The 27,650-nt window shown below is 41.5% G+C and overlaps 1 protein-coding gene and 1 long non-coding RNA gene across 2 annotated transcripts; one reads left to right on the top strand and one right to left on the bottom strand.

The window, feature by feature from the left end:
- Positions 1–27,614, bottom strand: LOC117256318 (G-protein coupled receptor 22-like). Its single transcript, XM_033625663.2, has 2 exons — positions 26,808–27,614; positions 1–4,819 (listed from the first exon to the last, which is right to left on the bottom strand). Exon 2 carries the CDS (start codon positions 4,706–4,708, stop codon positions 3,182–3,184), a length of 1,527 nt encoding a protein of 508 aa, XP_033481554.2. The 5' UTR covers positions 4,709–4,819; positions 26,808–27,614; the 3' UTR covers positions 1–3,181.
- On the top strand, positions 16,307–24,816 carry LOC117256319 (uncharacterized). The gene is made up of 3 exons (XR_004501638.2): positions 16,307–16,759; positions 17,773–17,902; positions 20,146–24,816. It is a non-coding gene; the product is annotated as an uncharacterized LOC117256319 (long non-coding RNA).
- Positions 27,615–27,650: the final 36 nt, after the last annotated feature.

Here is a 27,650-nt window from a genome sequence, read left to right as displayed (position 1 = left end):
TTATTTCATATTTATTGATATAATTCAACATTGCATGGTGATACATTCACGTAAAAACAACACCATGAAGAAAACCTATAAATATAGCATATTTTTGGTGTACATACAGTATAATATATATCTTTTCAGTGTGTTTTCATTTAAGAATGCATCAATTGCATGTGTGTGTAAGTGTGTGTGCAAGACAGAGAGATCACACGGCCTCTGAAATGAGCCCCAGTGTGAGAACAGCATCAGCGCAGTGAACACACAAGCATGTAGAACAAAGTCAACAGGAAACACTAGTCTTATTAATAATCCCACAATCTGTCAGTGCTCGGCTGTGTGACAGTTACTCTCTTGTGTGTGCTGGACACTACGTTTGAGTTGACTCAAGGGACCACATGTCTGGACAAGCCAGCTGCAACTGAAACACTCCTCTAAATCTAGAAAAGTCAGTCTAATCACGTACAGACCAAGTGACTTGTACTGCAGATTTCACATGGAATAAATTTCAGTCTGGTCAGTATTTACAACATGTACATGGGTGTCATTTCAACAGAGAACTGCATGCTTGTAGCATGCCAAAACCTCAATATGAACCACAGCAAATATAATGCAGTCCAAAAACAAGAGACTTACAATGAATAGGGGAGACTGGGGGCAATAATATCCACTGAACAAATAATTCCAGTTTAATCAAAACAGCATAATTAATTGTATGAAGTATGAGACATCAGTTTTTCCATTGGCAGGCAGAGAGGGATCACCACAGTTTTAATTGTAAAATGTGCGTGTTACCACAGCTCAGAGTTGTCTCATTTCTGATTGGAGCAATTTGAAAAGTTATAATTGCTCCCAGTCTCCCCAGCTGTTTTCTTAAGGCAGTAAGTATTTAGTTTTTGTGTCACAGGGGTATTGATTCCACCCAGCTATTTTTGAGATTGTAGTTTTTGCTGATGTTCTGAACTGCATTATACCAAAAGGTTATTTTGTACGTCACCTGTACATTTTATATCTTACAGTGTTATCACAACTAGCTTCTTTAGCACAGCCAGTTAACTTTATCCATAGTTCTGTCAACGTGAATATATCATAAAAATAAATCTCCACTGTTTAAAAGGACTAGTTAGATGTTGTTAGACATTTTGTAAGAGAAGCTTATTTGCTTTCTTGCTGAGAGTTAGATGAGAATTTTGATAGCATTCTCATGTCGGTATGCTAAATATAAAGTTACAGTCATCAGCTGGTTAGCTAGCTTAGCACAAAGAGTTGAAATCATGGATGTATAAAGAGAACTGGATACAGCGTTGGAGACGGGACCTGTTCATTCCTATGAAAGTTGCTCAGTGGTGCATGAAGCCAAAATCCAAAAAACAAAGCGCTGTGTCATCGTTGGGCTCATGGAGCAGGCAAACTAGCGACTTCTGTCAGCTGAACTTGCTGCCTCCGGTTTAGTGCAACAACTTGAATGGGGATTAAATAATTTTATCTTGCTTCTAGACCTTCCAAATGCTTCCAAATTTTTGGGCCAAAGGAACTGGAAGTTATAATTCCACTGCATGGCCACTATGAAAACTAGCTTCAAGGTCTGAGCACTTCATGGAGGCCTGATTGAAACATGGGGAAATAACTAGTCTGACTGTGTCTGAAGGTAACATGTTATATCACATTTCAAAGTGTAAAAAATGGAGGTGTAGGGATATTTATTTATTTATTCATCTATTTTGCACAGAATAGAGCAAGCTGTTTCCCTCTGTTTCCACTCTTTGTGCTAAGCTAAGCTAACTAACTTGGCTATAGCGTCATATTCAATGTACGCCTGTATAAAATCATGGACGTAGCTACCATGACGTCACACATTGGTTTGTGGACTCCAGATTTTGAAGCCTTGAATCTTGAATGTTATCTTGACTTTTTGGAGGCAGAAGTGACCATATTTGGACAAGTGGGTGGCTCCGTGGAGAAGTGAGGGGTGGATCTGACTGTAGCGACACCCTGCAGAAAGCCCAGGTCACTCAAGCAGCCCGCCATTGTGTAAATTTGGGCCATAACAAAATGTAAGCAGGTGAGTTATATAAAAATACAGTTGTCATTAATGTTGAAATTAACTATAGAGACTAAAACCATTTTTTGTAACAGGCTGTAAATATGTTTATTTCTGTTATAAAGTTGGGCATTTCATTCCAGCCTCACATGGCAATTCGAGGAACTGCAGTCTCTGGAGCCTCTGCATTGGCTTCATCTTTTAGCCCAGGAGGTTGCTGCTTGTGTAGCCAGCACACATGAGAGTGGTATCAGTCTTCTCATCTAATTCTTTCCAATAAAAAAAAAAAAATGCCAATGAGTCTATTTCCCTCAACGTTAATCAAGACTTTAATCAATAATCTCAGCTTCTCCAATCATTATATGCAAAAAAATCAATGAGACATCACATCGTTTGATACAAATTTGGGAGAAAAAGAGCTGCATTTATCTGAAAGAGCATCACAAGACACTAAACATTGACTGTTTAATAATGACTGAAGCTAAAGCAAAACTGCATTTAAAATTTCACAATAGCCTTTAATTGTTCTCTGACTCTTAAACGCTAACACATTTACATCTCATCTTCAGCATATCATCACTGTGTGCTGATTGTAAATATCCAACACACACACCCCTTTTTACACCTCATACCATCAGAGCAGAATTAAGGCAGAAACAATATTAAGTACATTTAAATAGATTTTTTAAGTGTTCATTTGTTCAAAGTGTATCAACATTTTTCCTTTAAAGCTGCCTCGGAGCATTTGAGTGGGTGGCAGATCAGATCATCTGCTGGCTAAACACATTCTTTGGAGCAGTTAGGTAAGCACCACTATGAGAGCGCTCTATTATACAGTATGTAAACAGACTTCAGTATCTGACAGAGTGCAAATTATATACACTTGTGTGTTTGTTGTTGTGATTTGTTTCAGCTGCAGAGGCTGTGTGCACCACAGTGATGACAACATCCTGCTCTCACTGCTGCCTGAGGTGAACGTTAGCGCTGTGTTTCGCACGGGCTTGCTGCTGGTGGTTACATTAAAACATCTCCCAGAGGTGGAAATGTGTTTTTCACATATCTTACACTGGCTTCACACACCGGTGAGTTTCATAATGAAACACACCTGTGACTCATTCTGTTTTTTAATTATAGCCCGGCCCAAGTGTGTCAGTCTCACAGGACTTCTGCCAGGCAGCGGTCAGTACCTTCGCTTGCTTCCAGCCGCACCTGCCGGCTGGTTTTTCTGTTCTCCACCCAGGAGTTGTGTATGACGGTGCCCCCTGGTGAAGGGTCTACCTGGAGCAGGGACACCACCCTCTTCTTTACCTTAGCACGGAGAGCACGGCGCAGCTTCTGTCTGGTGAAAGCGTAGAGCAGAGGGTGGGAGACAGTGGTGCCATAGGCCAGGGCTAAGAACCAGAGGCGTAGGCTAACCAGGGCGTCACTGGGGCCTATGCCTAGGATTAGCACATTGGTCACAGAAAGGGGAGCCCAACAGCCCAGGAAGGTGGTGATAATGATTAGGGACATCCTGAACACCCGCCTCTGTCGCTCTCGACGATCCCGGTGTCGCCGCACTGCCCGCCTCAGGGCAATAATTGCAGACACGGAGGCTTGGACACCCATGGTGGCGGGCATGGCGGTCGCAGCGCCTGTGTCAGGGATGACGAGTGGAGCAGAAGAGGACAGGGCAGGGGGGGAGGTAGCTGTAGGGGTCGGGGAGGGGGAGGGGATGAGGGGAGGGTGGCTGAGCTGTTTGGTACCATCTGTGGTGCACTGCTCCCCTCCGACCTCCCCTCCATCATTCGTTCTAAGCCCCGTCTTCTTTTTTTTCTGTCTCTTATGGTGCCCCCTGAACCTCTGGCCCTTTTTCATGTGGGAGCCGATGCGGATGTTTAAAGCTCTCAGTATTCTGGAGTACGTGAACAGCATCACTGCCACTGTGGTGAAGAAGATGGGTACCTGCAGGACAAGATGGTAGCGCATGCCCAGGCCTGTGTCGAAGCCCTGCCCGCCAACACACAGCAATGTCTGGTTACGCCATGCTGGCGCCACTGTGGCACTGACACCATGTAAGGACAAGGGTGTCACCTGCCCTCTCTCCCCTGCTTCTTCTGCACTGGACCACTGCACCTCCAAGAATGGGATAAAGAACACAGCTACCGAGGTGACCCAAACGGCAGCCAGGAGCAGCGTCGCCCTACGTGTGGTCAACAGCCTGTTGGCCGGCCGTACTGAAATGTCGTATCGGTCCAAGCTGATAACCAGGATGTTGATGGCTGTGGCTATGCTGGCAAAGGTGACGCAGGCCTCATGGAAGCAGCAGAGCAGGGCCAGGTTTGGTCCCGGGGGCAGCAGCACAACCACCAGTGTGAGGGGCAGACACAGCACGCACACCGCCACATCCAGCACATGCAGATTGACAGTCACCATATTGCTCACAGAGTCCACCAAATTGGATTGAGAGCAGTAGAGCACCAGCACTGTCAGGTTGCTGCTGAAACCCAATACCAGCTCCAGCATGAGGAAGGCGGTGAGCGACACCTGGAAGCCCAGCGAGTACGGCTCGTACCAGGACGCCAAGCTGCTGGGCGAGCCCCCTCCTCCCTGCTCCTGAAGGACTCCCATTCCCTCCAGGCCGGCCACCGTCCCAGCCCAGTCAGTGGTGGCAGGGCCTGAGGTGTAGCTGTCAGTCTCCATGACGACCTCTCAGCCCTCATATATTCTATCTGTCACACCGTTGATGAGCTCCCATGATGCACCAGGCGGAGCCTCCATGATGCAGGGAAGAATAACAGCTTGGTGACAGCGCTGGGGAGACAAGAACACAAGGCAGACAGATGAGAAATGAACTGAGGAGGGGAAAATCAAAACACATTTTCTCTCTCATAGCATGTCAACATTATGTTGGATGGAAAAGTCATAACATGGAGATCATAACCAATGTTGGCCAGGAGAAGAAAATACCTCTGTGTACTATCTATCTATCTATCTATCTATCTATCTATAGATTGATCATTATAAATATGCATGTATCCTCCCCACTCAGTCTCCACATCTGCAGATTGAACAGGTGCTGCATTATGCATCAATCCAGCCTTCAATCTGTCTCCTATCAGTATCTCTTATTACCATTTTGGCTCAGCCACAGCCCGAGACCTGCACACAAGCTGTCAGAACTGCAGGCTGACACAATGGGCCATCACTACTGATGCTCAGGGGAATGGCCATTTCAATGAAGATAAGTAATCAGACCAATCAGCTGCCCTCTCAGTAGATCAGTGAAAACAACACAGTCAGCAATTTACACACGATTGGTTATGATCTTCAGTCTGCCAGCTGGAGCAGACCGTATGATTTATTTAAAATATCTCTACTGCCAGAGGAGTACATTTATTAAGTGTTGGAAGGTTTCGGCCAAACTGACGACCACTTAAGTTAATTTATTTTAGTACCAACTAAACTAAACCGTGGGAGGACATCAAGGAATAGCTGCCGAATAAGCCAACGGTAAACAACAATCATAATGCAGATTTCAGGGAGGTTCATGTGACAGCTAAACGGCAGTTAAACCTGCAAAAAAAAAACCTCATGTATGTTTTACTGAAGTACAATTTCACAAATGTGCTCGTAGCTGGAGTCAGGCGTTGTCGGGTGTGTAGTGGAGGCTTTGAATGTTGAGCAGAGAACATTTCACTGTCTGATATGCTGCAGTTGAAACAAGAAGAGTACATGAAAACGACCTTTGCACCCAACATCTTGTAAGCACATCATCACTAGCAACAAAATCACAGAGCAGGTCATTTCTTTGCACTTCAAAATAAGAGCAAATAAAAGTAATAGTGAATTATTATCATCATTTTCTCACATTTCTCATATATTTACAGGTAAATAAACAGTATGCCCCTACATTTCTTAGCTAAACTCTGTTAATCTAAGCAACATGAACCACATTATTTAGCTAGTGTAAACCAAACAATAGCTTAGAAGGGCTGGGTGCAGGGGAAAAAGTTGGCCTGGTTCTTTCCATAGTTCAGCACTTCTAAAGCTCGCTAAGTAGCTTGTATCTCATTCGTTTTATATACCAACACACAAAAATGAAACTGGCTTTGAGGGGGAGTTGCTGTACATATTTCAACTCTTTCTTTACAGAGTATGTGCAGCATCTCCAATGGTAGACCAACAAACTTACTGTAGCAACAGTGTCATTAGTTGAAGAAATAGTTACACCATAGCCTGACCAATTCACAAATGCAACAACCTCTCAGCTCATTTTTGATTTTCAAGGAGTGTTATCAGTGGCCGTAGATCAAGATTCAAGATAGCCTTTATTGTCATTGTACAGACACCTATACAATGAAATTGGGAGTGCCACAACTGAAGGTGCATTAGGAATAAATATAAGAACAAAAATAAAACAAGTGGAGACAACCCAAGACAAACAAGACGAACGAGACAAGAGCATATAGGTCATGTCATAATAAAAACAATAAGTAAAAAAATTGTATTGCACACATTGTGTCCCCCGCACAAGGTGCGCATGCCAAAAATGATGTCAGCATATATTGTGCGTGAAGCGCAAATGTTCTGCAGATTGTCAGTCATCATATTGAACCTGACCCATATTAGCTAAATGATTGAGACTGGCCCAAAGCGGGTAGAAATCTGTTTAAATGGGAGGGGGACCAAACGCACCTCTCAAGGAAATAAAACATGAGCTTACAGATAAATCTGGTTACACCACACACCTCTCCATATAACCACAAATTGTCTTCTCCTTATTTCATATTTGTGTGCTGATAAAACAATCTGAAACATATTTATTAGTGATGTTTGGAGACATACTTTTTTAAACCAATATATCTTTAAAACAATTTGTAGCACCTATAGTCTTGTTATGATTATGTTTTTATGTCATTATGTTGAGACATTACAACCGTGGAAGGGAAAACTTATTTTCAGTGTCTTGTTAAAGGCAACTTTTTTGTCTTTCTTCACTTCATAGGTCAGTTCTCCTGTTGTATTTTAAAGTGCTGTAAACAACAGCATCAGAAAAGAAACACTTCAATCAGGAGAGACAGAAGAATTAAGTAAAGATACAATTTAATATAGAATATGAGTGTACAGATTAACAGATGATTTTTGCTGATTAAGATTAAACAGAAGTCTTTGGCACTTGGACACCAGAGGGAGATATCTGAGTGGCAGCAGGATAATCCCCCCCATGGAGTCCAGACACTGGTGGTGGTGGCTGCTGACTCTGAGGCTACTGAGGCGGATGAGGCTGATGAGGCTGATGAATCCGTAAATACTACGTAATGATGGGGAGGTGCAGGGCGCACGCGACAGCAGCAAGAAAAAAATACGTCAGAGAAAGAACCATATTTAAAATGAGGAGCAGTGAGATGATAGGCTAACAGAGAAGGTGTGTCACAGTGCTATTGGTTGATTGTGAATCAAGTGAAGAACAGCAGATGACTCAACTGACAGACCCAAATACTGACACCCAGAGATAGTGAGTGAGCATGTGTGCAGGAGTGAATGGCAGAGTGAGAAGAAATCTTAAAGTATTGTCTTCCTGACTGAACCTTCGCTAGAGCTTCATTTAAATGTAGGCTAAAAGATAAATGTGTGAATGATAACGGATGATGATCCAATCCATTGTTCTGAATTCTGGTTGTGGGGATCAAGGGTGCTGCCTTTAACTCATTAGCAGCATTATAAATGGCTTCACATGGAGGACAAAAAACACTCACTCTCTCCAATCTACACGTACTGACTACACTTTAATATCTGCATCCAAACAGACAGTGCAGACTGGTGTTAGCTGCTGTTAAACAGGGCTGCAGCTCGCTGGTCACTGGTGATTTCTGTTATGGTTTTTTGTTACAGCTTGTTAAACACAGCCTGTTGGTGCTGGTATGAACACAGACAGTATCTCACTGTTGCACTGACAGCTCCAAGATTAAAGGCAGTGTGTAAAACAGAGTTGATTAGAGGTTGGCCACTGATTGCACCTACGGGAAATCAATTGAATGATTAAAATCACAGCTTCCTTTTCCCTAAAATTATCAAGGGGTGAAAATCTCAGCATCAAGTGCTCAACACATTTGTTGACAACCCCAAGAGTCAGAGGCCCAGGAAACAAACAACACAACAAATCAACTCTCAACTATCAACTGCTGGCGACGAGACATTCGGTTGAGTGATGGACTCATTTTCTCCCAGTTTCTGTTGCCGCGGCAACCACACTATGAGAGTGTAGATTAATGAGGGCACAGGTACCGTAGTATTGAAGCGTGTGACACAGAGCTCTTTGGTGACACCATGCTAGTGACAGAGAGAGACGGTGGAGTGGTAGAGTTAAAACATCTCTCAGCTACAATACAGAGAGCCTGAAACATGTTACGTTCCCACAGAAAACATAAAAGGGACCAAAACGAATTCACATGCTGGTGCACTGTCTGCTTGTCCATTGACTTTTATGTGTTCCTGTTGTCCCTGGACGTCATAAACAGCAGACTGGGGGAGGAAATGGAAGTCCCTTAAGACCACCAGCGCTCTTCTTTAAGCTATTTAAAGTAATATAAGCAAATTATAGACCTATGGAAACAAGAGGCACGTTTCTGCAGCACTGTTTAAAGGTCCAGTGTGTAGGATTTAGTGGGATGTATCGGCAGAAATGGATGATAATATAATAAGTCTGTTATCTTCAGAGCATAATCACCTGAAAATAAGAATGGCCGTGTTTTCATAGAATAAGTTGTTTATATCTACACAGGGAGTGTCCACAGAGTCCACCATGTTTCAACATAAGCCCAGAATGGACAAACCAAACACTGGCTCCAGACATGACCATTTGTGTTTTTGCATTGACCACCACAGTTAGCAGCCCCTCCACATCAATTATCATTGGAAAACTCTGGATTTTTTTAACGTGAAACTGTTTTATTCCGTGTGTTTAAATCACTGGGTCGATTTGTTTTGGAGCAGAAGAGAGGAAGAAACCTTTGTGGATAATTTGGCTCCCCGTAAAAAAAAAACTCAACAAAGAACACTGAAAGAATCCTGACTCGGAGTTCAGACTTGGCACATGGTAGAAGCTTCAGCTGGTTGCAATCTGAAATTCACAACTCATCAATTACCGCCGCTTTTTCAGTAGACGTCTGCGTCAGACACCAATGCACAAAGGCAGTTTTTGCCAACACAATAAAAAAAAAGCAGTCCTTTCATGTTGGCATGATACGCTGCCAGTGTCAGTTGTTGTGTAGCAGTGCCCGGAGCCATCAGGGGGAAACACGGCGGAAGGGCTGCCCCTGACTAAACTGGGGCCCTAAGCGAAATTTTATTTGGAGGCCCCCATCCCAACTGTAATCATAGGTACAAAATGACCATACAACAACTTGCCATTTAACTTGACAACCTTTATTGCCAATAACAAATGTACTGTAGATACAGTAGTTTGGCTGTATGAGTCAAATAATATAAAAAATTCAACCTGTAATAAATAAATAAATATTAAATAAAAATAACTTCAAACTGAAATAAATAAATAAACAAATATGAGTCACAAATAGCCAACAATTACTCATCAAAAGAAAGTAACTTCCAACACCTCAATCCCCCACCCTTGATTAAACGCTGAAAATAAAATAAGACAGGTTTTTCCTATTTAATTTTATTTTGTTATATTTCTCCCTCTCCCCTCTCTGGAGGTGTCTGATCTCCCTCAGCCCTCCGCCTCTCCCACCTTAATTAAACACTGAAAACAAAAATAAAAGACAGAGACATTCTTTTCTAGTTTCATCTTATTTAGCTATATTTCTCCCTCTCCCCTCTCTGGGAGCGTCCGACCTCCCGGCCCTGCACATACCCCCGAGGCTTGAGTCTCCCCCTCCGCGGAGCCCGACCGCCCTCCTGTCCCCGCACATACGCACGAGGCTCTTTTGGACAACATGTTGACAACTCTTCACCTGCTGCAGCTCTGCAAGTGCCTGCCAGCGCACCCCTCTGATTGGTCAGATGTCGAGTGCTGTCAATCATTGCAGCGACGCATGGGCGGTCAGGTCTCTTCTCTCCTTCCTCGAGCTGATTCTATGCGGGCCTCACGGTAGCGCATGTGCGCATCCATTGCACATATGCGCAAATACGTCCCCTCTCGCAAAATGTGGCCCCCCATGGAAGATGAGGCCCTACGCACAGCGCGTGTTCTGCGTTTAGGGAGGGGCGGCCCTGCACGGCGGGACAACAATCTATGTTAAGCGGGCGAAAGACCCAGTAGAATGGTTAGAAGGGTTTTGGATTGGTCCAACAGCCACCGACTTTCACCCAAGAACCTGGTGTTTGCTTCCCCAATGATTATTAAACCAAACCCTGTTCTTTTCTTTCTAAACCCAGCCACGTGTGTGTTGGCGTATGCATGAGTTGTTGTATGAAAAAAAACTGCAAAAAATATGCAAACTGCACATTTCCTGTGAAAACAGAAGTGTATTTTGAAAACAGACAGTGCATGTAACAGGCTGAAGTTGACACAGCATCCCAGAACGTCAACAACCAACGCACTCAGGGTACCTTGCACATCATATGTCGATGTGGTAAGTCCATGACCAAACGTCGATATGTGACGAGGTCAGTGTGAGGATGTTTCAGAATTAGAATGTGTTGCTTTTGCAGAGTTATGAAACACACTTGTGAAACCTAAGTACTGTATGTGTAGCGTGCTACAGTGGTGACATATGTCACGCAATGTCACATGATGTCAGTAACAACTGTGCTTGTTTTAAGCCAAGCCATGATGGGTTTTTTTTCATAGCCTAACCACGTGATTTTGTTGCTTAAACTTCAGGAAATAAATAAAAGAATGAGGTGTTTTATATAAGTTGTGGGTTTATTTGGAAAAAGACTGTATGTGTATAACGAGCAGAAACTGTGCATTGCAATGACGTTTAAGTCCACTGATAAAGTGACGATGTTTGACGAGTTGAGATGAGAAGTCATTGAAATCCTACACACTGCTCCTTTAAGCTAGTGATGAAGCTGTTGGCAGATACAGATTTATGATTGAGTTTAAAACTGTAAGAGATGTCTCATGGGCCTGTAAAGAGGAATGAAAGGAGGGATACTGGGGAAAGTGAAAAAACAGCCAGTGAAGAATTGCCGGTGTGCATGAGCGCAGCCCTGCAGCCACTTTGCTTGACTCATGTTGGAGGTTTCCAGCTGGTCCGTTCGTGAGCAGACTGTCTGATTGCCACCAGAGGCTGGGATCGAGCGAGAGTGAAGATAAGTGGGGAAGGGGCGTATATGGAAATGTAAGCAGTGAATTCTTGTTTTTAAAGAGGGCATGCATCACCTGGAAGTAGGACATGTGAAACGCCCTTCTGGAGAGCTGAGACAGATTCCAGGAAATGTGAAGGAAGGAAGCAGAAAAGAAGGGCGAGCCAGCAGCGCTGGTAAACAAGATGTCCCAGGGTGCAGAGGTGGCAGCTCTTTTTTCCACTCTAAACTCTTACAACTGCTGCTGGTTTCCTGGTTGCCTCCAGTGCCCAACAGACTGCTCCGGTCCCAAAAGACTCAACTCATGATTGCCTGAGTGAAAAGCACGATGGCTGCATGGGTTAGATACTTAGCGCAGGAAAGGTGGACGGATATTGCCAATCTAAAAATTGCAGCGGAAAAGCAATCTGGTCCTAAATGGCACAGAGGCTCATGGAGACTGGAGCTATATGATGCACAGGTTTTTCTGTAATGTAGAGATTGATGGTTTGGCTGTGCTGAGATTATATGCTCTGTTTTTAGAAACTTTTGGTATGATTTATTTCCCCTATGGTTGAAACAATTCAGTTACTTTGGTTTTCTGTACTGTTTAATCTCTGAATTAAAAGGTCGAGTTGCAGAGGGCATTCTTGTGCAGCAGAAGTGTGAAAAATCAATCAATATGACCGTGCTTTGACCCAAAGTGCCTCATGTCCCTGACCCTGGAGAGCACTGCCCTCTTCCACTCTCTTCTTTAGCCACAAGCTGGTTATTAAGAATTTCCTCCCTCTTTGAACAACCTAAATCCAAGTGATCTCAGGGCTGGTTCAGGGTAAAGCACTTTTCATTTCTGAATCCAGATAACAACTCGTCAAAAAGCATCTCCACTGCTCCTGATAACTAGCTGTGAGCCAGAGGCAGGCAAGTGTGAAATCAGGTGCGTTTCTTAAGATGGCTCCCTAATTATGTCGCCTGCGAGAGGAGGAATCTCACCAGGGAGTGCTCCCGGTGACTGTGTGTGTGTGACCATTTTCTAGCTCTGCAGAAGGCAATAATCTCACTCAGACCCTAACATATTGAGAACCAGGAAAAGGTCACATCAATGAATCTGCATTTCATCAGTGGAAACCCTGTCTCAGCAACACCTTCTTCATTTACCCGATGATAACATAATGAGGTCAAATGTGAGAGCGCTGACACATTTTGATGGGAAACTGAACATCAGGTGAAGATGCTGAGAACCAAGAAGCTGTGTGAATAGTGATGTGAGTTTTAACACTTGAATCTGATTTTTCCAGTTTGAATCCTTCTGAGAGGCGAACACTTGCCAAGGGTTAGATAAGAAGATAGGTACCACTCGCATGTCTGTGCGGTAAATATGATGCTACCATCAGCAGATGATTTGTACAGAAGCACATTCACAAATGCAAAAAAAGACACAATGGGCCTCATGCAAGAAGCAATATACACACACCTGTTCTCATATTGTTGTTTGTATCCACAATCTGTTCATGTTTTGTTAGTGCCCATTGATTTCTGTAATTCACCAGTGTTTTCCTATTTTTGCTTCTCTCTTAGATAAAAGGAAAATTTTACAACTGGTTGAGAGCACTCCAAGATAAGAGAAAAACATCTCATCCAGTGGGTTAAAGAATAAACTTTACACCTGAGGAACCTAGAAAAATGCATGAATATCATATAATCAAATATAAACATTTAAATTTTAGAATAATTATAATGATTGGATTATTCAATAAATGCTAGTATTCTTGGTCAATTGGTCACAATTGCTGTAATTCCAGTTCCTGTGCATCCCTCTGCTGAATTAATTGGCAACTATTTTGATTATTGTTGGGCACAGAAATAGCTCCAGCATGTAACATGACATCTGTGTCTTTACACTGATATAAGCAGTGTTGTGCATGTTTACACTTCACAACACCTGTAGCTCAAAAAAGCTCATTTTACACAGAATAAAATGAACTGCCTCATATTTATAGTTCATAATTTTACTTTTGAATTAATTTCACAGTCCTCACAAATCAACAAATTTATGTTAATTTCTTCCTTTTTTTAATTAGAATTACCACCTTGTGGTCGTATGCCTCTGAGAAGCAGTCAAGTTGCACATACAGTTTTCATTAATGTCTGTGAAAACATGGATGCTTCACACACATCAGCACAGGAGATCTATACAATCAGCACGGTTTCAGAGTGGACACTTGAGATTAGAGTCACCAGTTCATTATCTGACCAGTGTCTCCCCCTCTGTTCCTGAGCTGTGGTGTTGGTTCATAGCCAGAATAGAGTGTTTACAGAACATTATGATGTCACAGTGAAGGTGACCTTTGACATTTTGGATATAAAATGTCATCACTTCATCATTAAATATAATTAGACATTTGTGTAAAATTTTGTTATAGTTAACTTCTGAATTCTTGAGTTACAACCAAAAACATGATTTGTGGAGTGCCTCAAGGTGTTCTTAAGATATTGTGTTCATGAGAATGAGGTAGATGCAAGGTCACAGTGACCTTCACCTTTGACAACCAACATCCAAGTTCATTGTTAAAGGAAATGGCCACTTTAGAATGAAAATACAGACAGTACTTACTGACCCTCATGCTGACAAGAAGTCCAGTGTAGTTTTTTAATCCACAAAACTCGTTCGGGGTATCGGAGGTTAACAGCTAGCCGGAATAACAGCTACTTGAAATGCATGGACCCACATATTGAAAATGTAATAAAACTCCACTAATGCATTTCAAAAACGTCTGAACGGCTCGTCCGTCGTAATCCAAGTGCCCTGAAGCTGTGGCATAAAAAATTGATGTGAAAAGACGTAATTTACTCCACTTTAATAGCATAGTTTCTCACGCCCTGCAGGCGTGCTGTGTTTACATGGCAACTCGCACTTGGATTACGACGGACGAGCCGTTCTGACGTTTTTGAAATGCATTAGCAGAGTTTTATTACATTTTCAAAACGTGGGTTCCATCCACTTCAAGTGTAGCTGTTATCCTCCGATACCCTGAACAAGTTTTGTGGATTAAAAACTACACTGGACTTCTTGTCAGCATGAGGGTCTGTAAGTACAGTCTGTATTTTCATTCTAAAGTGGCCATTTCCTTTAAGTCCAAGTGAACATGTGTGCCAAATTTGAAGAAATTCCCTAAAGGCTTTCTTAAGATATCACGTTCATAGGAATGGGACAGACGTACGTACAGATGTACGTACAGACGGACAACCTGAAAACATAACACCTCTGGCTAAAGCTATTGCCGGTGCTGGTTGGACGCGTCAATGCGATGTGTTGTTTCATATTCGTTAACGATGTGGCTGATCTTTGGACTAGCTGTTTCAGACCGGATGTGAGATGTGAGATTTTTTCCGTTAGAATCTCTACTGGTTTGTTCATGAAACACTTCCAGATATTCACAAGGACTGGTATCAGCAGTACTGGTAAGAGATAAACTTGCCATGTCAGCTGGCATGCCGGGTGCTGTGAATCCTCGAGTTCTGTAAAACACAGTGTGCTAGTGAAGTTAACTGTCGTGAGAGTAAACAACGCTCACGTTCATGCTCATTAGTTGGAAAGTAATGCACATGTTCAATAAATACGCTCTGTCAGCACATTCATGCGTCATGGTAACTAGTGAGCTTTAGCAGTAGATGGATCTTTGCTTTAACCACATGTATACTACACTAAAGCTACGTGTGCTGTACCTTTTGCTTCTGAACTTGTTTTATTGTTTGATAATAAACTGATGTTATTCTTGATCATATCTGGCAACAGCTGACGCCTGACATTTTCAGTGCAAAATGCAAAACTTAACACATTACCATTTGCAATATGTAAACATATTCATTTCATTCTGCACAGCACTTGACATCACATCTGCGTCCTTGTCCCTAATCCTTTGTTTTTGATTCAGTTGGGAGGAGCGTCTCTGTCTTTGGTTTGATCTCATTTCAGCTCTATTTATATGTAAAGACTTACGATGTTTAATATGTTTTTATGCAAACTGTTTATAGATGCTTGTTTTGTGGCTTTGTGAGTTTGTTTAATGTCAGCTTTCTTCAGGATTATCAAGTTAAACATTAAAACTTCCCAGGGGACTTTAAAAAGTAACTCTGATAAATGTATGAAATCATTGCAAGTTGAGGAAAAGTGCAATGAAATTTAAATAACAACACCTGAACACAGACACTGATCTTATAGAATAATGGATCTTCTTTTTACTTTAACAGTACATCGAAGCCTCAGCAGGGGGGTTAATTCACAAACATCCAGAGCTCCCACCTTCTTTACAGATATAAGTGACGCTCCTCAACCTTTTCCCCTTCGGTGTAGAAAGCCAGAAAGTATGTGACAAGAGACTGTATAACATGTATAATTGAACAGCTATAGTCACATCAGCATTCCCCAGGAGCAGCAGCACAAAGATTAAAAGACAGTGAAAATAATCTTGCTATTCCTGTGAGACGAGCCGGTGTTACAGGTTGTCAGAGTGACATATAGCGAGAAGACAGAAATGCAGAAGAAAATAGGGAATTCATTTTATACTTCATGTAGGATTTTTACTGGAATACTGTGGAAAATTATTTTTTATCAACCACACTAAAAAAATCATGAATAAATCATCATCAAATCTGGCAACATGTATTTGAGATGTTACTCTTTTGATCTCAGTGGCAAATTCAGCAAAGCCAGACACTACTGAGTGCTAACACTGTGTGATTACTGTAATTTAAAACAAATAAATACAATCTATTCTGTTAGAAAAATATAAATAATTACCATCTATGTGAAACTGCACTGAGGCACAGCATTACTTTGAGCTAAATCTTAAAGTCAGCATTTATGCACTAGAGTACAGCAGAGGCTGATAAGGTAAAGGTGGCCCTTGATAAAGTCAGGTGACTTCCAAAGTCATCACCATTCACTGGGAAAAAAAACATCTGTACTAGGGCCATAACAGTGCATGTATTTGTGTCGAACCGTTCGGTACGCGACTTTTGGTTCGGCACGACCCTGTACCGAATTATTGGGCGCAGGATATTATTTTATTTTATTTTGTTTTATTTTAATTCCGTTTTTGCGAGCCGAACCATTTAAAATATCTAGTTCCCCGACGGACATAATTGAGTGACGGACCGAGTCCCGTAAATCCCCGCTTTCACTTTGTGCATGGTGTGGGTTAAAATGAAAAACAAAGTGACAAACACATAAGTCGTGAGCCTGCTCCGCCTCAAGCCGGTTGCGGCACACCATACGCCTGCCGCGAGCCGTTCACCACCGCGGACAGTCGGACTAATAGGCTGTCGAACCAATGACATGGACCCCATGGCAAGTGAGCCTGACGAACCTAAAGACCCACCCGCAAACCTTAAGTCCTCCGTTCGGGAACACTTTGGTTTCAGGGTAAAATACGAAGATGGAAATAAATAAGTGGACAAGACAAAAGCAGTGTGCCGACACTGCAGAACAGCGGTCGGGTATGTACTTGGAAACACGTCTAATATGCTAACGCATCTAAAGCGACACCACCCGAGTTTGAACGTTAACCGGCACAACTAGAAAAAGCAATCTGGTGCAAACTACGACATCGTCGTCGTTTAAAAAGAAAGAGCGTTTCCCTGACCATCGCACTAAAGAAATAATCAACGCCATTGGAGTTGAGTAAAATTGTTTAAGCTGCACTTTAGATATAAGCATGTTTTGTTTACTGCACTTTAACAAAGTGGGAAAGCTACGTAAGTTCCTAGTAAAACTGAATCTGAGCAGGCTTTAAAGCTGACCAGCTGCACTATACTTTTTATTTTAATTGAGTAAAACTGTTAAAGCAGAAATGTATATTTATATTTTTCATTCAAAAAATGTGTTATAAAAAGAGCAGGATTTTATTTTTCACTTTTATATTTCTATTTTCATTCAAACAATGTGAAAAAGCAGGATTATATATATATTTGTTTCATTCAAAAATTGTGTAAAAAGAGTTAACTGTTGTGGTGGTATGTTTTAATAAGGTTACCAATAAGTAAAAGATATTTAATAGTTGTCTATTTTTTTCATTACTGTACCGAAAAAAAACGAACTGCGACTTGTGTACCGAACCGTGATTTTTGTGTACCGTTATACCCCTAATCTGTACCAAATTTCATCAGTCATCCAGTGCTTGCTACTACAACTATGTATTGCCTGCAACATTTCCTAGTAAATCTAAGTCAGGTTTAGAGTATTTTGCTCCCAAAAAACACTTTGATTTGCATTTCCATTTATTTTGTTTTTATTATTGTAACCTATGCAACAGTGGAATGTATCCAGTACATTTACTCCATGATTGTACTAAAAGGGATGCTTTGCCGATTTCCAACCAGGTCTGTGTCACTGTGGTGTGGAGAGTGTTTGCAGAGAGGTTTGGCTTCCCATGACATAAGCAAAAATCGACCACATGACACAAAACCTGTCATTTAGGATCATCGTTAATGAGTTTCATTTCATCTGGCAGATTTTGGCTGGAAGATGGGCGGGGAGCACCGGGAGCTGGTGACATAGGGAGCACCTTTACACCATTCATCTGCACACACTCCCCACACCACAGTGACACAGACCTGGTTAAAAATTGGCAAACTATCCCTGTAAGTACAATTTTGAAGTACTTGTACTTTACCTAAGTAATATGTCACTTAATACTTCTACTACACTACAATTCTTTGACAGTTTTAGGTACTTTGCAGATTTAGATTATCAATAAAATTTAATCAACTAATAAACCATCAGTGTCAGGGGAAACTATTGTAAAAGAATAGTTTTGTAAGCTACCAATTACTTTACATGGGAGGAAGCTGAACAGCAATGCTACTTTGTAAAAAAAACTAATGGCACTGACAATGTACATCTGATACAAAACTATAATGAAATGTTATACAAAAAGGTCACATACCAGCAAAAAATGCCATTTGTTGAGTTCATTGCAAAAAGCGTCCACCTGCCCGCAAGTCGTACATAAGGCCCCCACACAAAAAAAGGCAAAAACATTATTTAACTACTTGAATCACTATGAAGATATGACCTACAGCAACATGCTGCAAAATATAATTTGACTACTAGTTTAATTTCATGTAGTTCACTTCTCCCCAACACTGTAAATTATTGTATATTTGTGAGCATTAAGCTACCCCGCAGTGTATAAGGTAATTTAATCTTGCTCCACCTTAACCTGCTGCAACATTTGTGAAATATAAAGATTTTAATGCAGGACTTCTACAATGTGGTACAGCTTTTTCCTTGACATCTGAGCACTTCTGTCACCACTGAACACATGTCATCAAGCTACCAACATATGTATCAGCAAGCATATCCACTACATTTACTGTATCTTCACACAGCACATGGGTGTTCACATGGCACCACAGGTTTGAAGTAAATCAGTTTTTCTTCATTAAGATGCAAAGTTATGCAGCAAGGTGCCTGGAAATCTAATCACACAGTCAGCTAAACCGCGGGAAGCTGTGGGGAACTTATGACGTTTCTGTCATGTTCCATGGATGAGAGAGTCGGACAACACAGCAGGTGCAGGACAGACATAACTACACCCACCAACCAAATCACTGCACAGGAGGATGCGTGCATCCACTGCTAGCTCACCTAGCAGCACTGAGCTACATTCACATATGCGGCCAATTTAGAGTCACCAATTAACCTGCATGTCTTTGGACTGTGGGAGGAAGCACACCTGGAGAAAACCCATGCTGACACGGGGAGAACATGCAAACTCTGCACAGAGGGGCTCCTCCACCCGAAAATGGTTCAAACCCCTGTTCAAACCAGTAGCCCTCTTGCTGTAAGCGACAATGCTAACCACTGCACCAGCATGCCGCCTATACTACTCATTACTCTTTTCAAAAGTAACAGTATTACTTTACTTATTACTCCCTGCCAACAGTGATTCATTACTTACAGCAACTCAATCAGAAACAATCTAGACTGATAAACAGCACCGCAAGTAAGAGGAAAAACACATATTTTTTTGATTTTGTGTGCGGTGTGAGAGGGTGAGTAACGACAAAACAGAAAGGCTGGAGCTAGCATGAGGACAGAACATACACACTCCCTCCATGCAGTAAACACCCACCAGCATGTGTGAGCACGTACTAGTGTAAAAAGACGTCCTGCTGAGACGTCAAGCTGTTATTTGAGCACGCTCTCAAGTCACCACGCCACGATGGAGACAAAATGTCATGTCAGAGCAAAACACTCACAGGCCACTGCTCATCCTCAGCACAGTTGGCCTGGGAGAGCAACGCACACACATCTACTGTATATTACATACATTTGCGCTCACACACACACACACACACACACACACACACACAACAGGACACCTGCTGAGGCTAAGTGGTCTTGTAGCTTTAGATGAATACAAAGAAGACAAAAGTCTCATCTGCAGCAGCCCTGGAGTGTATTACAGGGTTGTAAATGTTGGGGATTATTTTCTCTGCCAGAAGATGAAACATAAAACAAATACGAGCTGAAAAAACAATTCCCCATTGAATCTGACTCCCAGCTGGTTGCCTGCGTTTAACACAGAGGCATGACTCTGACCTTGAAATCTGAGGACAGTGACATCATGTTTACCATTTTCAAGATTAGTATCATCATGTAAAGTGTAATGAACATTCTAAATACAAACAAATAGTTATATACCACCAGTATCTCCACTGGATGCATGGTTATGGGAAACACAATTGCACATGCCTCATTGTGAAACCCTGCTGGGACCACTGAAAAATACATTTGAGCTGGACGTTTGACAAGGTCGGTCCAACTCAAGGTCCACTCTCTAGCTTTTAACCATATCACTTGGTCTTCATGTCAACAGGTGCATCTCCATGACATCTGAGCCATCCATTGATGAGGAGCATGTGACGTGATTTTAAGTGCCAGAAAAGCTAATAATATCATATTCAAAGTCAAAAAGGTAGACTGTGTGAACATAGCCGTGATTTTACAGTTTGTGGTGTTGGATTGCTCTGTACTGCAAAATGATCTGTATAAACAGCCTTCAAATGATTAAATCAACTCCTCTGTGGTTGTAAACATTTTATAAGCATCAGGTTGTGTTGTCGCATGGTTGTACTATTATTGCATTAAACTGTAGAGGTGTTGAGTTATTTTGTCCACAGTCTGTACTTCCTGCTGTGTTTATTAGAGGTCTGTCACAGTGGGATGTGTGGGGTGTTTTTTTTTTCAGTGGCTTTATTAAATTGAAATTACAGCAGGTGTCGAAGTAGCATGGACGAAAAGTAGCGTCTAGCTGGAATCAGTGCTAATTAGGGCTGCAATGGATTGAGATTTTTAACAGTACAATTACCATCACGGTGTCACAGTATCATGGTGTATGGTATTACACAGTTATTGTTATTATCATTATTATTAGTAGTAGTAGTCGTATGAATAGTTACAATGACCTTTAAAGGAAAACAATGATTTTTTGGGGGGGTTTTGGATGAATAAACGCTTTAATAAATGGAAACTTGAGACCATTTTTAAAATTGGAAGTGTGTAAAATGTCTGACAGTTAAGGAGGGAAAGTGATGCATGTGCAGGTGAGATTTTCCTCCAGTTGCATAGATAATCAAATGTACACATGATGATAACTATCACTTTTCACACCACATTGTATGGTTTCACAGTATATTGCTGCAACACTAGTACTAATGTTAGCAAGCTATGCTAACTAGCTTCAGCTTTTTAAGTTGACTGAGAGCACGACAGGTCCTCCCAACGTTGAATGTTGTAAAAAGATAGATGTCTTAAATCAGTAATTGTTGATAAACAACTGTTGTCCAGTCAGTAGCGCACTACAGAAGTTGACTGAAGCGTCTATCCAATTGCCAAAATAAATGCTGGTGTTGTACGTTTCTGGATATATTACATTTGCATGTTTTATATGTTAAATTTGTACATTTTATATGTAGCGGATATGTTTCAGTTCTACAGTTTAATGTGTTACAACACTGTGGCTAAGGTTTGGTGAGGTTTAGTCACAAAGGTTTTGTCAGGGTCATGAAAAACATCACGTTTTGGCTTAAATACTTGGTTTTGATGTAACAAACACGGCTGGTAATGTCAGTGGTCTCGAACAGGGGTCTGTTGCTGTCTGGTGCTTGGCAGATGTCTTGCCTTGGTTTCACACCATCCACCTCCTCCTCCCCTTGATGAGAAACTCAGCCCATATACATATAATCCAAACTACATAACTTTAGAGCAGTTGTAACATACATATTATATGTTTTGCAGAAAAGTACAATACCAACATTTTATTGTGGCTACTGGGCTGGAAATGTCCAGCCAGAGGTTTGAGGCTTAGATTCTGTTTCCACAAATATGTCCAAAAAAGGCTTTATACTGTTAGAAAAATGAATAAAAAAGTGCATAATAGCTGCAGTATCATTAAAGCTTAGATTTCCATACACAATAGTGAGAATAATTCAAATTTCTGTTTGATTTTAATCATTCATCCCCTCCAAAATATTCAAAATTTTGTAAAGGACAAAGTAAATTGCCATTCTACACAATACAACATGTACAACATTGTATGTCTCGTGATCTACACAAACAAATACACACACACTGTGTCCGGACACTCTTAACACAGCCAGGGGTCAGAGGTCTGCTCCACTCTGATTGGTTTATTGACCCTCTGTCCAAGGTTTTTACAGCCCTTAATTGTGGCTGTTGTTAAAGCTGCATCCATGCTTTCCATGCAGAAATCCAATTATCATTTCGGTCCAAGTCATAAATATTTTTGGCTCATTTCATAATGGAGCTGAGGAGCAGCTGGAGAAAGCGAGCGGGGCGGCATGAAATATGGAGAAATACAGAGAGTGCTTTAAGGGAAAATATGAAGGAGAAGGAGAGTAAAGTCAAGCAAAAACTCAGCTTCTTCGGGAGACTCTAATGTATGTATCTCTTTAAATGACCGTGAGAGGAGAAATCTGAGAGATAAAACACATGCAGCCAGTGCACCTATTGACATTTCAGTCATTGACCAGAATACACTTGGTATTGGGAAACAAATCCATTATTCAGACAGACTCTCCAAACTACAGGCAATTCAGGTATGAGCGAAGCATCCAGGCTCTCGCTGAGGACCTTTGTGTTGTCCTGTTGCCTGAATTATTTATTGCTGAGCTGAAATATGGACCTGAAATAGCCAGCCATTGAAAACCTAAGCTTTGGGGAAGAAACAGAGAAAAGTGGGGAAAGAAGCACAAAACAGACGAGAGAGAGAAAAGGTGTGTTGCAACTGACAGATGCAAAACAGAAAGCCACTTGGTGAGAAAAGATGAGGTTACTCAACTGTAGAAGGATGCAATTAGAAGACAATTTATCCGTGTGTGTGTGAGCTGGCGACAGCAAGACAGAGAGGGGATGATGATGATGATGTATTGACACACACGCAGACACACTTCCTGGCTTGGTGTGTACAGCAGGACTCCTTCATGTTCACAATCAAAGCCGTCCGCAGCAGAACACGGGGACGGCGTGGTGGCAGAGACGCAGCTCAGACCCAAATGCTTTCATCAAGACTTGTCCCTTTTTCTCTTTGCTTTCTTCCACCTCCACACTGTTGCAAGCAGCCCCTCCCTTCTCCGTTACTCCTCATCTCGCCTGCTGTGTCTTACTGCATTTAGTTTCACTTTTACAGTCTTTAGTTGTGCCTCTGTACATCTCTGCTTTTAATCCTTTTGTTCTTTGACATAAAACACAGTTGCTTGTGACGAACAGCTGAGAGAGAAACTGCGTGATACAGGATATGGATTGTATGAGAGTATAAATCTGAGTTATTTGGTTCTGTGAGGTTAGCCGGTAGTTCTGAAATGCTAAAGCTGCAACTAACAATCACTTTCACTGTTGATTAATCTGTTGATTATTTTTCCCGTTAATCGATTAGTTGTTTGGTGAATAGTGAAAAATGGCAATCAGGGTTTCCCAAAGCCAAAGAAGACACTCTCAGATGTCAGCCAGAAAATATTCACATTTAAGAGGCTGGAATCAGAGAGATTTGATTCTCCTTTCTTAGGAATACTCAAACCAATTAATCAATCATCAAATTAGTTTGCGATTACAATCATCCTTCGCTACTGGAAAAGTCAAGTTGAACCAGAATATAGAGCGTGGGTTATGTTAATGATAGAGATTGCAGCATTTGAGTTAATGAAAGCCAGCCTGCAAAACCATAGAGAATCATATTTGCTTGTCTGGAATCAGTTTTTGTCTTTTATAAAAGGACTAAATATGTCATAGGAGCCAGTGGGCTTTTGCTTCTTTTGCTTTGGCTGAATCATAGAGACCTTTTTGTTTTTATGTCTGTTTTAGGCTTTTTGTGTAAAAAAAAAAAAAAAAGGTCACCTGATGATATAAGAATTAGTGCTGTGCTGATGAACTTTTGATTTATTACTGTTATGAACACTGCAGAGATGTGTTTTTGTTTAGTGTGTGCTGTTTGTGTATGTATTTGTCTTTTGTGTTGATTATCTTAAAGAGGCAACAGATAGCATCTTCTCCTAAATAAATCATTATGAAAATAATGTGGGTTGAACAGGGTAGTGGCCACAGTAAAATCAGACTATCAGCGTTTACATAGGTTACTTAGTGGCTGTGCAATAAGCTTCTGCCACCGGTGCCGAAATTTTGTGGAAAAAAATCTGCTTTACAGCAGGAAACGCGTCATGTATTGCAAAATTGGTCGGTCAGCCAATCAGGGACTGGAGCGAGTCCTTATGAGGAGTTGGGCATGAGATAGTTGAGTCACGAGTACAATGGCAGACGGACATAGTTTGGAGACAAGTGAAAAATGGCCTAGCAAAAGAAAACGAGCTCCTCTGTCTGAGGAGGCAAAGAAGAGCAAAAAGGAGAGTGATAAAAGAAGAGGAAAAACAAGAGTAAACCTCAGTCAGGCGTTCAAGAGATGGAGGGAGCTCTGTGACCAAAGAGGCTTCAAAACCCATGTCCAGCTAGCTTTCTTTCTAATGGATCAGTAAGTAACACGGCTAAATGTTAGCTAGCCGAGAGAGGACTGTACTGTACTGGCTGCTAGTTCATTCCTAGCTGGTCAGCATCGCAAATCGCCGCAACCAGGGATCGGGTAGCGAGCGTTGGTCGGCTGACATCCTGTTGCCATTCTACGGCAGCCCTCGGACAGTGAGACCCCCCTCCCTTCCTTCTGTTCTCTTCTCATGGAGGCAGCTATCGACGGACATCGCCCAGCTAAGTTACGCCCAGCTAAGTGAACACTGAACTTTGTTTCCCATTCAATTTGAGCTCCAACTGGCCACATCGTTTCCATACGGTACCGTTTATTCTAGAATCGGGACTGTTTACATGTGCATATTGGTATAATTCCACTGTGTCTACTGTTGTTTGTACTGATACTGGACATATTGGTATAATTTACTGTGAGTTGTTTGTACTGGTACTGTGCATTCTGTTGTAATTATTTGCGTTACTATTTGTTTTTTTGCTTCAGATAAATCTGATAATTGTTGCTCGGTCTCTTTACTCATTTATTTAGTATAGTGTCCACACACCTCATTCTACATATACATAGAGGTATACTGGTGGCTTTACAGCCTACATTTTATTGATTATCTCTGATCCCCACGGTCAATTTGGTCGTTGCGACAGTGCGACGCAACACCACTGATGCTAGGTGGCGCCAAGCTAAAAAAAAAAACGAATCCTATCTGTTGCCTCTTTAAAATAGAAAAACTTCAACAAAAAACTTAAATGATGAAAAAATTGGTCAACGATTAATTTAATGGATGACAACTAATTGACTTATCATTGCAGCATATCACGTATTTACTCATCAATCAAAACTCTAATGCTAGGCTACTGTTGCTTTACAACACACAGCACCATGCAGCATTAATGCCACATAACTTTCATTACCAATTAATCTGACAGTTATTTTCTTGATTAATTATGTGGTCTAAAAAAATGTCAGAAGATAATAAACTCACAGTTTCTCAGGGACCCATGGTGACGACTATACACTATCTGCTTTTCTTGCCAATTAATAATCCAAAACCAACAGAGAAAACCAGTATATTACCACCACTGAGAAACTGTAACCAGATATGTCTTTGCATTTTGCTTTGTGGATAAATAGTCGATTGAGTGACAGGGCTGGACGATTTAATTTTTTTTACTGATTTTTGAATTGCAATATAATTTGCGATATTAGAGGGAATCAATATTCTTATTTCTGTGGAAAAAATATAAAAATTAATACATAATGGTGGGATTTTTGCAGGAATCTGTACCAAAGAAAGATGTTTTCTTTAGTCTGTAGAATATGATGTGTAGGCAGAACCACAATATTTCATTCAAAGTAGTATTTTGACTTTCATTTTGTCTTAAAGAAATATATCAATTTTGATAAAGATTTTGATTAATCATTAATTTAGAGGTTAATTTATGTTGATAACCACATTTTGGATGAAATAACTCAAAACAGAAAGGCAAGGAACAAAATCCCTAAAGTGTATACCTTAAATATTTCATATTGAGGTGTAATGTACATCATTGTAGTAACTTTGGGGGTAAAACAACTGAATAGTCTTTTTTTAACAGAGCAGTGGCAAGTCCTGCATGTTGATTATGCTCCTCATTCTTAAATGACTGATTAAGGTTTAACCATTTAATTAAAGTTGTTTTTGGGTGTTTCTTCCCCAACATTGCCAAGGTGTGAGAGATAGAGCTGTAATTCATCAACTATGGGACCTGATGGTCAGTGAGAAGAAATTAAAATCTGTTTATGCATTTTCCAGATATTTTAAGGCATGTTTGGCCCCTGGGCTGTTGGCGCACACAACAAAACACTAACGCAAAACATCGCGAACACAAGCGCACACCATCCACACGGACAGGCATGCTTTGATGTACAGTATGCATGGTGAGATGTTTCCAGCGGACTGCAGTGAGGACTCCCTCAGGAGCGTGGGAGAAATACACAGCCTCAGAGCCCGTAACTGTGTCAAGCACCTACTCCCACACACAGCCCGTGGTTTCTAATAAAACCCAGATTCCTCTGCTAAATCGATATTTCGTGAAGCATTGGGTGCCAAACAGCACACGGAGCGGGGTGCTGTGCACTGCACGGGAGGAATGCAAACACACAAACCTCGCATCAAAGTTGGATATAATATGCATCAACAAAACAGCGTTTACAGTTTATAAAGATTTTTGGTGAATAATTGGATTTAAAATACGCTGCGTAAAAGTGAGGCAAAAGTTAAACAGGCGTTTTAATGTGCTGAATATAAGAGCAGGTTCAAATGCAAAATGATTTAATTGGCATTTTAAGTTATTGATGGGCTGATAGGTGGGAGCTACCTGCGTGCCAACATGCTGCCAAGCGGCTGCGCAATTTTACATTAAAATCTCTTTATCACACTAACGACTGCTTCAAAAAGCCCAGAGATAATGCAAAGTCAAAGGCACATGGATGCTTTATAAAAACTGCACTCTTACCTCTGCCTCACGCTCAGCAATCCATGTCCTCAACCTGTGTGTTGATGGGAAGCGTCGCTCCTGTCCTGTGGAGCAGCCGAGCACATGCTCAGCACCAGCAGCAGCAGCAGCAGCAACAACAGCTCCACCAGGGGACACTGACAGCAACACAGCTCAGTGGGACGGACTGACGGCTGGCTGTCCGCAGGAAGAGCTCAGGCTCCTGCAGGATCCACAGAGGACCCTGCTGTCAGGATTACTTCAGCTGACTGGAGGAGGGATCTGCTGCTGAGGTCATTCACATGAAAGCTTTACACCATGCCTGTCAGTGATGCTGGGCTTTCTTTGAGGCAGAACTTTAAAGCCCCAGTCTGCATTTTTTCTGGGTTGGATGCATATATGAAAAAGCTTTTTAAAAAAATCGAATAAACTGCCTCAAGTGATGTCACTGGAGTCAGTATTGCTTGGGGCTTAAGACTGAGGAGAACATCTGGGCGTGGAGAGAAAGACAAGACCTCTATCCCACTTCTCATCTCTACTTGAGGTTAGCAGCTTGATGCTTTATTAGCTGCTTCCAGGCGCCAACCTCCAAGGCTGAAAAATGAAGCCATTACGGAAGTGCCAAAACCTGCAGTTCATCCAGTGGCAACTTGAGGCTGGCTCCAAGACAAAGCTAATCCCGATAGACCCCCATTTTAGATTACCCAACTTTACAGCAGGAAGAAACATGTTTACAGCCTGGTACAAAAACGGTTGTGGTCTCTAAAGCTAATTTCAACATTCATCACATCCGTACAGGGGGTAATGTTTTTTTTTATATCTTACCAGTTTACATTTTATCAAGGCCCAAAGCCCATACTTAAG

This window comes from Epinephelus lanceolatus, chromosome 1 (genome assembly GCF_041903045.1).
Source record: "Epinephelus lanceolatus isolate andai-2023 chromosome 1, ASM4190304v1, whole genome shotgun sequence".
NCBI lineage: Eukaryota > Metazoa > Chordata > Actinopteri > Perciformes > Serranidae > Epinephelus > Epinephelus lanceolatus.
This window is presented reverse-complemented; position numbering and strand designations above follow the sequence as displayed.